At 39.7% G+C, this 12,716-nt stretch overlaps 1 protein-coding gene across 1 annotated transcript; it reads left to right on the top strand.

The window, feature by feature from the left end:
* Positions 1-6,891: 6,891 nt before the first annotated feature.
* Positions 6,892-8,537, top strand: LOC134660741 (dentin sialophosphoprotein-like). Its single transcript, XM_063516527.1, has one exon. It carries the CDS (start codon positions 6,996-6,998, stop codon positions 8,490-8,492), a length of 1,497 nt encoding a protein of 498 aa, XP_063372597.1. The 5' UTR covers positions 6,892-6,995; the 3' UTR covers positions 8,493-8,537.
* Positions 8,538-12,716: the final 4,179 nt, after the last annotated feature.

The raw sequence follows: 12,716 nt of genomic DNA, 5'->3' as shown, positions 1-12,716 counted from the left end.
TCATCAAAACATGAGCTAAAAGTCAATTTAAATGTAAATTTACGGCTAGAGTTTACTAAGTGCCTAAAACTATACTAGTTAGTACATTCATTATTGATTGCACAAATTAAATTGTGTCCTCCAGAACTAAATGGCACTATCGAACTTAACCGGCCCTCGCGGTACCGTCATTCCGTGGATGCTACTTGCATATCATATAGCTGACAAGTGTTGAGATCCTGCCGCTGCCCCCGCGCGCCTTTCTTCGCCTAGTAATCGACAGTGGGAACACACTTCAACATTTTTTCCGCATATATCTATTTTATTTTCTAATAATAAGTCGACTACCGTGGTTTCGTTCAAAAAAATTGTCAGGTTCTGTGTGTCTTATTTCTCGGTAAGTGGAAATCATTTTGATACGAATCCTATTTGATACGATGATTTATTCGAATTGTTATGAGGTAATTGGAAGAATGTTCTGGAACATTAACTATGTCCAGGGTTATGAGACAAAATGTTAGTTTTTGTCATCACCGTGGTAGTCATTACCACGGAATACCGTGGATATTTTGACCACGGTAATGACTATTCCTCCACGGTAAGGACATGCAACGCTTTTTTTAATTGTTTATGTTCACTTTTAACAGGATCTGCCGAAGGAGAGATATTATTATTATTTTGTATTTTATTCATATACTATAATATTTCACTTAAAGTGAGAAAACATACATTATTATTTATAAGGTAGAAATGATAATTTGTCATTACCATGTATTAACGTCATACCTACTAATCACATAAAATGTCATCACCATGACACTTTAAAATTCCGAGATCTATATCTTCGGATATAAGTTTCACAGAAAGGGACCAAAACGTTTTTCAAAATCCTTGCATCCTAAACATTTTGATTATGGGCAAACAAATACCTAAATTAAAGATTTTTCAGATTTTTACCGTGGACATGCCAATTTTCACCAAATCAAATAATGACCCCCCAGCTACATGCATGAAATTTTTGCAAATGTCAATCGATTCCACTTACCTTAAGATTTATTTTTTCTAATAGAGTCTGTGCGGAAAGAGAAGATGGGGCTGGGGCACTCTAAACCTATGCTATATATATTTTTCTTTTTATCTACCAAAACGTAAACGTAACGCGTGCACCGACAGTAAAAACTCTAAAAACGACCCATAATACACACAAAGCACGCCAAACGGCTGCGACAATATGTATGAAAAAATCTATATTTTTTTATTTGGGATCACCAACAGACACACCATGTAAAATTATTTGTAGCTTACATAACATTAAAGGTAACAATAATGATGAAAGATGAAATTAAGTTTTTCGTTATTTACGCCGTGAAAAATGCAGTGTCACATGCAATAATCTGGGGGTACGGCAGTGCCCCCGCCAAGTCGAGCAAAACAAAGAGGCACAGCCGTACCATCCTTTTCTCGAAGCGATTCAGGCCATTTTCGACGTCCTGTAATTTTGTGCTGGCTGAAGCTAGAACCCTGAATTTTCAGTGACATATAGGGCTTAACATGTTTTAGATATATTCTCAAAAACATTAAATCTGAACTTGTAGTTTTAGTAAGAATTATTGTACGTCAAAGTTCCTTAGTTTCGACACTGATACACTCACTGATACTTTCAAATTTTAAACATAGGTAAGTAGTTTTCAGCTTATCAAGCCATAAAAAACCTAAAAATATTGCAATATCAGTCACGTTTTAAAGATCTAAGAACTGCATAAGTAAGTTTGTAATTCCATATAAATATATGCTATTACAAAGTTACTGTTGCAGTTCCTACAAATAGTAGGTAAAGTAAAGCTACACTACGATGTACGATGTGAGGCCCTTCTCTCACGAAACTATTCAAATGCTACGCGACTGAGATGCAAACCATGATCGCCGACTGGTATGCTACTCGTTTCCGCACACGGTGCTACGCAAATGAGACTATTTTGTGTCATTTGCGGAACAACGTTGGTGCGACAATGTCTAGCTCCAGCGATGAAGACAATCTTCTGCTCTATTTTTATTGCAAGAACACAACACACAACCACATAACATCTCTCCTACATCTTTCTCACATCATCACACACACACACACACACACACACACACACACACACACACACACACACACACACCAGGTCACACTAGGTCTTTTCTTACATAATCTGGCAGCTTATAATTATATAAACATGGATACTTTTCCACCTCTTGAACGAAATTTATATTAAAAACTTGTTCCGCCGCCATCTTGAGCATACAACGCGTATACGACTCGAGTCGCGTGCGACCAGCAAGACAGTATCATGCGACTGATATCAAACGCTTCGTCGACGCGTCTCGTCGTGTGCGAAACGTAGGAAATAAATATGGCGGGTACTCACAAGCGACGCGTAGGATACGCGTACGAAACACAAATCGCTTGAGAGTAGCCTCGTGAGAGAAGGGCCTATGAATAAAGATGTGTTTAGTTATGATATGTGTATGTATAGTATGGGTATGAGTACCCGAAAATAAGGACTGTCTACAAAAAGAGATGAGATCCCATCAAAAACATTACATGTAAAAAGGTGCAAGTCTCGCAACGCTTCTACTACAAAAAAGTTTTGATATGTAATGTGAAACCAAGTCGGTTATTTTAATCAGTGCCAGGGGGTGTTAAAACCGTATCAATAAGATCGTATACTCTTTAATTTGTAAAACATAATTATAATGACTTGGCAATCGCACATAATGCTTTACTCGTACCGTACTCGTAAATATGTGTAATGCTCAAACTGCAATTAGCACTATACTAGCGTTATGTTCAATTAGAATTATTTTTAATATGTGACGATTATCCTTATGTCATTATGCAGCCGTGCGATGGCCAAGTCATTATACGTATTACACATTAAAGATATCTTAGTTTTAACATCCCCGGCACTGATTAATTAACTGATAACCCACTTGGTTTCACATTACATCTCAAAACTTTTTTGTAGTAGAAGCGTTGCGAGACTTGCACCTTTTTACATGTAATGTTTTTGATGGGATATGTTACTCTTCAAAAGTTGCAAATGCATGTGACAAGCTCTTAGGTATCGGATATTTTTGCGGCCTTCGATGTGTAACATATTAGGACTGCGGATGAGTTCGCATCACACGCGCGATTGGTCGCAACTAGTTGCGTGACTGCACGATTGGCTCGAATTTGTGAGTGACACCGCTGAACTACCGCATACCACACCACCATTGCTCAACAAAAAACGCTCTCTATTCTATTCTAGACTCTAGTCTAGCGATGGACGGTAAAACTATGGTATCTATACCATAGCTTTACCGTCCATCGCTAGATGGCGCAGACAAACATGAAAATAAGCAATGGCATAGAGAAAAAAATACATTATAGATTGCTCACTCCATACATCAGTTTTGATACTAAAAAGACTATTCATTTCAGTGTCTACATCTAGCATCGAGTAGCGGAACTATCAGTACTGCTACTTGACAATAGATGTAGAACCGACCGGAAAGTCTTACACTCGGTTTAGACTCTCGCGCGACCCACGAGACGAGACGCGAGTCCACCGTTTACACTCGCGTTCGGCTTGTCATTCGGTTATAAACCTTATGCAGTGCCGTTAGTGTTTAAATTATATTAGCTCGACGAGCTTGCGAGCCACGAGACGAGCCGTGAGCCCACCGCTTACACTCTCGTCTCGTGGCTCGGCTCGCGGCTCGTCTCGTGGCTCGCGCGAGAGTCTAAATTGACTAGAGTCGGACCAAAAAAAGTCTGCAGCGGATTTGATAGCCCACGCAGTGCAAGTGTTGTTTATAAGTCATAATTTCGTAGAAGTTTGACGTTTAAAATAATACTTGCACTGCGTGAGCTATCAAATCCGCTGCAGACTTTTCTTGGTCTGACTCTATTAACCTGTGAAAAGTTACGTTGTCCTGTTTTTGCTGGCAGTCACTTGTACAACACAAAATTGAGCAATTCACCATGTTTGTTGAATTCTTAACTTCAAATACATACACACGAAACACGGATTTCAATATTTTATCCTTAAAATCTTTTCTATGTTCACAATTTTCACATCAAGTTGACGTATATACATGGTATATACGCTTTATATACGCATTTGTTTGTATCCCACCATAAGGTATGGTGGGGGAATAAAAAAAAATGAGACTGTGATAAGGACAAACAATAATAGCGTTTTCTCTGCTACTCCTAGTGAAAGATACATAAAAAGCGATTTAGACTCTCGCGCGAGCCACGAGATTAGCCGCGAGCCGCGCCACGAGACGCGAGTCCACCGCTTACACTCGCGTTCGGCTTGTCATTCGGTTATAAACCTTATGCTGTGCTGTTAGTGTTTAAAATATATTTAGCTCGACGAGCTTACGAGCCACGGGACAAGCCACAAGCCGAGCCAAGAGGCGAGAGTGTAATCATAAGCTCGACGGGCTTACGCGCTCGAGGCGAGCCACGAGACGCGCCGTGAGCCGAGCCGTGAGCCGAGAGTCTAAATCGGCTATTATAGTCGATTTAGACTCTCGCGCGAGCCACGAGACGAACCGCGAGCCGCGCCACGAGACGCGAGTCCACCGCTTACACTCGCGTTCGGCTTGTCATTCGGTTATAAACCTTATGCCGTGCCATTAGTGTTTAAATTATATTAGCTCGACGAGCTTGCGAGCCACGAGACGAGCCGCGAGCCCACCGCTTACACTCGCGTCTCGTGGCGCGGCTCGCGGCTCGTCTCGTGGCTCGCGCGAGAGTCTAAACCGCTTTTTAGGTATACGTAGTCCGAATCCGAATTAGGCTTATAGCTGTTTAGACTCTCGCGTGAGCCACGAGACGAGCCGCGAGCCGCGCCACGAGACGCGAGTCCACCGCTTACACTCGCGTTCGGCTTGTCATTCGGTTATAAACCTTATGCCGTGCCATTAGTGTTTAAATTATATTAGCTCGACGAGCTTGCGAGCCACGAGACGAGCCGCGAGCCCACCGCTCACACTCGCGTCTCGTGGCGCGGCTCGCGGCTCGTCTCGTAGCTCGCGCGAGAGCTTAAACGGGCTATTAACCGCGACAATCGAAGTTCGTCAAAGGCGGGGCATTATTCTAGGGGCTACCGCGAAAACCGTTTTTCGCAAATTGCGTGGATCTTTTTCTTTTACTCCAATGAAGGCGTAATTAGAGTGACAGAGAAAAATGCCCGCAATTTGCGAACTTCGATTTTCGCGTTTATAGCCCTGGTAGCCCTCACTATAGTTCGTTTTTTTTTATTAGCATTAGAAAGAACTTGAAAGAAGGTAAGCGATTTTGACATGTCTTTTAATTGAAAAACACTTTTTAAAAATCAATAACTATTACTTATGAAAGCAGAAGACTATAAAAGATCGTATTTAGATTCATAATTGTTACATATTTACCGTAACTTATTTTTAAAATGTGTTTTTCAATTAAAAAACACATCAAGATTGTTTACCAAATTTCTAATGCTAAAAAACGAAGTATAATTAGGTACGTCACATTCACTGTCTGCGAAAATCGACTCAAAACTCGCGTTCGCGGCTTCGCGCCGCGATTCGCGTACTAGTGTGGAGGGGGCTTAAGGAAAGATTTCCAAATCATGCAAAAAAGTGGATTATGGTGTCTCAGGCCTTTAGCTTAGCCTTAGCCACCATTCGCACGAGAGCTTTTTCAACGCACGTTAAAAAAGCGCTTGATTCGTCCGCACTCTAAATTCGATTTAACGACCAAGGCTTAATTAAAGTCGAAAATCCAACAACGCTTGATAAAAAGCGCCAACCGCTTTTGTGTGAATAAATACACATGTATCCATTTGTGTCATTCAAACGCTTTTTTAACGCGCGTTGTAAAAGCGCCCGTGGGAATGGGGGCTTAGGCTTACGCTTTTTTAACGCGCGTTGTATTTGTAAAAGGGCTCGTGCCCATGAGGCCTAAATCTAAAATTGGTTAAATTTCGCGAAGCCGCGAACGCGAGTGTGGAGTCGATTTCGCTGTCTGTGAAAATCGAATCCACACTCGCGGTCGCGGCTTCGCGCACGAGAGTGGACCGGACTTGATGAGAAACTATGAGATTAGTGTTTGATGGCTCCTCTACACGATGGGCCAGCGCCGGCCACTCCAAGGGACGCAGCCATGCGGTAGAATGAGATAGCCATATCACTTGCTCCCTCTAACGCATAAATGCGTCCCTTGGAGTGGCCGGCGCTAGCCCATCGTGTAGAGGAGCCATGAAATAAAATGATAATAAACCGATTTTTCATTTGATTCTACACTATTCGAATATCTCGTCACAAAAACTCGAATATTCGAATACCTGAAATTTTCGAATAGGTATTTTCAATCCCTATCTGTGGCAGACAGGCAGATGAAATGATCATATCAGGGCTGCCAGATCGTAGAATTGGATACGAAATTCGTATAATGGAATTTTTTTCGTATCTATTATGTATAGGTAGTCAATCGGTATAATTGTGGTATAATTGGATACGAAAAAAAAACACCGATGTCAAACTACTGACAATACTTCAAAAAACTCAATGTGTCAATACTGTTTTACAATTTAATGGAACCGAACGTCAACGTCAGTGCTATAATTGCGAAAATCGAAGATCGCAAATTGCGGGCGTTCCTCTTTGTCACTCTTATTACGCCTTTATTGGAGTAAAAGAGAAAGATCCCCGCAATTTGCGAATTTCGGGTTTCGCGGTAAGACCCCAGTTTTTAAAATATCGATTTAATATTAATAGTTTTTTTTTATTGTGTTCTTGTGTAATGCAATCGGATTTCGTATAATTGCCGGCACTGGATCGTATAATCAAAAATTATGTACTGGCAGCCCTGGATCACATTGAATGGTCATGATCGAAATTCTTGACAAACAATAATAATAGTGTTAACTTCCGCTCAATATTTATTTTATTTATTTAATTAACTTAAGTGTTCCTAAAAGTTAACGAAAAGTGTTGCAATGGCTCAAGCTGAAGATACAGAACTCCGGGATTTAGTATTAGAAGCTTTGGAAAAGAATGGATCGCTTGCTAAAATACGTGCCTTACTTCGTGCGAATATTTTTTTGGCGTTTGAGGATGATTCTGAAAACATGAAACAAAATGTGAATTTGGATAACATATTAAAAATACCAGAAGGTGTGCTGGCGTTGTCGATTGTTCACGAGTTTTTAGAGTTTTGTAACCTTAAAAACACGCTGTTTGTGTACATGTCGGAGTCGCGCCAGGGCACGGAATACATGTATGAAGGCCGAAATATTTTGGTTGATCGACTTCAGTTCTTAAACGGTAATGATGATTCCAAGGAGCCCGTTCTCGTCACGTTCGTGAGAAATATCCTTAGACCTCACCAGAGGAAGTACTACGAGCAGGGGGACGCCGGCAATGGGGGCCAACACGACTCGCTTGCCGCGAAACAACGCAAAGGTGACCAAAACTGCACTTACATAGTTCATGAGGACTCTAGTATGTCAACAAGTAATTCAACTTCCGACAACTCATCAGATGAAAAGAATAAACTTCACTTGAAATTACCTCTTGACAATTCAGATACAGACACATCCAGTGACTCCGCGAGGGAGAAAATGAGCTCGGAGTATATTCCCAACCAGCACATACTGTCTCAAGCCAGAAGCAATGTTGATAGATTAAACCTTGACCAGTACTCTTTGACATACAACAAGCAGAAAGATAATATTGGAACGAGTCAACACAATGACACTCCCCATACAAGTGTGCAAAACCGTGAAATTAAGCCAAATATTAATAACAGTAGTGAGTCCACATCATATGCAGATATTAAATCATTTAAACCACCAGATAAGGCAAATATAACTATACCGGTTATAGCAGTTGACAATGTTATAAATAGTCCTGTAAGCCCCCAGAACCCTACTCACGCAAGTTCTCAACCTGAAAATATTAAAGCCAACTCTGAGTCTGCATCATCAGAAACTATGAATAGTATTTCATCTCTATCTTTAAAGCATGAAAATGGAAAGAAAATTCAAAAAAGCAACTTGCTGACTACAGATGATCCCACTAAATCAGACAATGAAGTGACAGAATACAGTTTAGATTTTTCACTGTCTCAAGTGTCTAGAAACAAGAGCATACCTGAAAGTCAGCTTCAGCTCCCAGATCAGCGGGCGGGCAACCCATCTCTAAAGGAACAAAACTCGCCACTCCTAAGCCCACATCAGAATTCACAAAGTTCTCAGAGTTCTGTGTCCATATCTGATGTAGCTGACCTAATCGAGTATAGTGACCGGAGTTACTTATTTGAACACAATCAAAATAAAGATAACGAGACTGAAGTTACTGCATCAAAAGCAAGTAATAAATCTAAAAATGCAGGAAGTGATCAGAATTTTATTCCAAGTGAGGACTCTGGTGATTTTTCAGAATCCCCTATCCCATCACTTTCAAACTTAAGCCTAGATGTTCATAGTGATTAATCTAAATCTAGTCTAAGAACTTGCTGGCTTGCATTTAGATCAAATTAGGTATCTATTAGGGATGTACCGACTAGTCGCCGACTAGTCGGGAAAGCCGACTATCCGGCCACATTTGTAGTCGGCGATTAGTCGGCGATTAGTCGGCGACTAGTCGGCAAAAAAGGCCGATTAGTCGGCCTATTATTAATTACAGAAAACAGGACATAAATAAAATAAAAAGCCAACATTAATCAAATTGTTACATGCCCATTTTACTCAAATACGTATTTAGAGTACAAAATGAGTTTGTGTCCATATTAAATTCATGTATAGGTAATTATGTGGGTGTATCGTCGCAGTAGCACAGAACATATTTTAGTTGATATTGAAAGCGCGATGACGCAAGAAGCAAAAACAATGTTTTTCTAATGCATCCGAACTTGAACAAAAGCTACTACAGTTGCCATACAAATGTAATCTTTATCGGGAAGTAAGGATTATGAACTGGGCCGACTAGCCGATTAGTCGGCTAGTCGGCCAAAGCCATAGTTGGTACATCACTAGTATCTATTTGTTATTAACATGGTTGCTGTGGCATAAAGCGACAGTGCACAATGTAACAAAAATGTTAATTTTAGACTAAACCAAAATATTTTTGAGATGTGTATAATGTAATGTTTCAATCCTTGTTGTTTGTTGAGGGTGTTTGTGGTATTGATTATCTCAATTGACATGTCATTTGCTTTTGAAACCTATTTACTCATATATTTTCAAGTAGGTAAATAATAAATCATATGTAACACGTTAAACTAATATAACTTAAGGAGCCACTGGTTTGCTAGCTACATTACTACTTGGTGCTCTAAATAGATTGCAAGATTTTTTAAATTTGAGACTATGTACAGTTGATGTCAAATTCTCAAATCAACTCTGCTCTTTTGCACCTTACTCCTTTGTAATAAGGCAAAAAATGTGAATTAATCTTTGACATCGACTTTATCAATATTTATTTTTTCTGAGGTGATTGTCAAGATCTCAACCATTTTTATCAAACTGACTTTGTTTAATGCTGAACCCTTTACAATCACTTGCAAACCCTTGAGATACAATATTTTTGGAACACCCAAACCATGGCAATTATTTGATAAATCTACAATTGGTCCTAATAGTTATAGTTATTGAGGCAGTAGCACACATAACTATAAAAAAAAACAACCACCAACAATCAGTATAGACTACCCTTTGTATGAAAATGGCACATTATTTTGAGTATTTGTTACATTGGTCATTACACGAAGTATTATGTCCATGTCAAATAATTAAGAAATTAACACATTCAGTGTCATGCAAGCATGGAAACATGGAACATGAGAAAACCTGTATGTAGCAAAAAGCGCTTACAAACCGAGATCCCGCCTAGCAGGTAGCTGGCAGTGAATGTGTTGACCTCAGTATAACATACTCGTTAAGTCCCTGTATTTTCTTTATTAAATTTTACTATTTGACAGGCATCATAGCATGAAACAATAGTTATTTTCGATACAAGTGCGAAAACGAGGAAATTCGAAACGAGTGGCGATAAATTAATACACGACCGAAGGGAGTGTTTTAAATCGACTCGAATTGCGAATTACCTATTCGCACGTGTATCGAACAACGTTTTACAGTACATATGGCACTTTAAAGTTTCGACATACGCACGAAAAGTGCTATTTTACGCACTAGTTCGGAAAAGTAGCCCCATATGTACTGTAAAAGTATATTATATATAGTATAAGGGGCGCAGGGGCCACTTGGCCAAATCTGTGTTTAATGTATGAATGTTACACATGACTTTAATTCAACACAATCTAAACTCTTAGTACTGAAGTGTTTACTGTACATAATTGTTAGGTAATAATATATGTAGGTAATAGGTATTGTAATCCTGTTTTATGGTATGTACGAAAATTACTACTTTCTAACCACACACCAGTTGGTTATAAATTGATTACCTATTCGACAGTTCCAGGTATTACTTGAAATAATAAAGGTTGTGCCTTATTTATATTTACCAAGATTCCTTTGAACATAGCTGTCTATGTTTAAATTCTAGTCTTAATATAAAACCGGTTCCGTCCAAATTGCTCCATTGTCAGGTCATAGTAATATCCGGGGAAAATATCTGCAACCATAGCTTATTTACTTTATTATCATGAATAAAAACTATAAGTCGCGTATTTTGTTTGTTATTTACATTTTGTCACGTCTCACAGAGAGCAGCTGCAATAGCACGGTCGCATTTTTATCGCTTCAAAATGCCTGTCACGTTCTAACAAGTATGTAAGTGCGAAAGTGACAGGCGGTAAAAATGGATCCATGCTGTGCCCGCAGATGTAATAATTTTCTTCCCTTATATGCCAATAACAAAATCTTTTTTAGGGTTCCGTACCCAAAGGGTAAAAACGGGACCCTATTTCCCTGTCCGTCCGTCCGTCCGTCTGTCACCAGACTGTATCTCACGAACCGTGATAGCTAGACAGTTGAAATTTTCACAGATGATGTATTTCTGTTGCCGCTATAACAACAAATACTAAAAACAGAATAAAATAAAGATTTAAGTGGGGCTCTAATACAACAAACGTGATTTTTGACCGAATTTAAGCAACGTCGGGCGGGGTCAGTACTTGGATGGGTGACCGTTTTTTTGCTTGTTTTGCTCTATTTTTTGTTGATGGTACGGAACCCTCCGTGCGCGAGTCCGACTCGCACTTGGCCGGTTTTTAAAATATTGCCCATGACCGCCGCCATACATGAGCGGGGATAGATGGGAATTATTCATATGAAGGCACTTATTCCAATCTATCCTCAGTCCAGGTCTGCAAACTAAAAAGGATTTAACTTCCGACCCATTTTGTACCATAGTTTGAGGTCTCTAGCGACTTTCATATTGATTGTCCCTGTGACAAGTCTACTAGTCTAAGTGTGAAGTCTACCAAATAACTTTATTAGTACAGTCAGCAGCAACAGTTGCTAAGCGGTGGCGTCAAGATCATTTTCAACACCTCCCCCGGTTAGCAACTATTGCTGCTGACTATAGGTACAGTCAGGTAGGTAGATATCTGAACAAGAGCACCTAAAGCGGCCATGTTTTTTCAGTAGGTACAGTCGTCGCCATCAGTGGCCTATTTTATAAAGTTACAATTTACAAGCGGAAGTCTCTAACCCTATATTTTAGAACGCGACTTCTGCTTGTAACTTGTAGCTTTATAAAACAGGCCACAGATATCTCGGAGCGGCCAGGATGCTCACAAATGTCTGAACACGCCTCTATAGGGTTGTTGACACATGTTGAATTTTATAACTAAATCTAGTTGAAATAGATAGAAAATGAGCAATTTAACACAATACATTGCAAGCTTAAAAAAAATGGCAATAAAAAAAAATACAAGACCTTAAAGTTTAAAATAAAAAAAATTAACTTCAAATAGGAAAAAAAATGGTACCATTCGATTCCTTACACTTTATTTAAAAAAATATTGTACAGCTAATACAATATACATAATCACAATATTTCACCGACAAAATCGCAATATCCTTGTTTTCCATACATCGAAACAAGTTCTAACGTAAATGGTGACGTCACGATGATTTAAGTATTGCCATTTTGTTAGAAGCGTTTCGTCAGTAAAGTGCGGGTGCAGACTTTGACCAGGGGGGTGTCACTCCGCAGTTTAGGTACATTTTGGCCGGCGCGCCCATCAGACAGGCGTATAGCAGTGGGCTGCCGCTCGGCGTGCACGATAGTCGTGTCACGTGGCGCTCGCGCAAAATTGAAAATACACAATGGCTTCGAAACTTACTCCGCGAGAATCAGACATGCTATTTTCGGATAAAACATGTATGTTTACATAATCAACGTTTGTAATTCCTACATATTTATCTTAAAAACAATAAATCAGTGGGTATAGGTATAAAAACTTGTCAAGTGATAACCCCGTGCCGACACTCACAGCTCGGTCATAAAACTGCGGCGCGCAAAGGAGATTCACGGTTCGTGCGCGGTTATAAGTTTCAATTTTGCTTGCAGGCGGCGATATAGGTGTAATTTTATACCTAAACCTGACTTTTGTGAAGGGGTGAATTTTCTGTACGGTAGTACTATTAGTTATTCTGTGCTTTGACCATCATTTGTGACTTTTGTATTGCTTTAAGACGATGGGTCCCATACAGACATTTAATCCTCAAAACAAACCTGATCGACCT

Source organism: Cydia amplana, chromosome Z, assembly GCF_948474715.1.
Source record: "Cydia amplana chromosome Z, ilCydAmpl1.1, whole genome shotgun sequence".
NCBI lineage: Eukaryota > Metazoa > Arthropoda > Insecta > Lepidoptera > Tortricidae > Cydia > Cydia amplana.
This window is presented reverse-complemented; position numbering and strand designations above follow the sequence as displayed.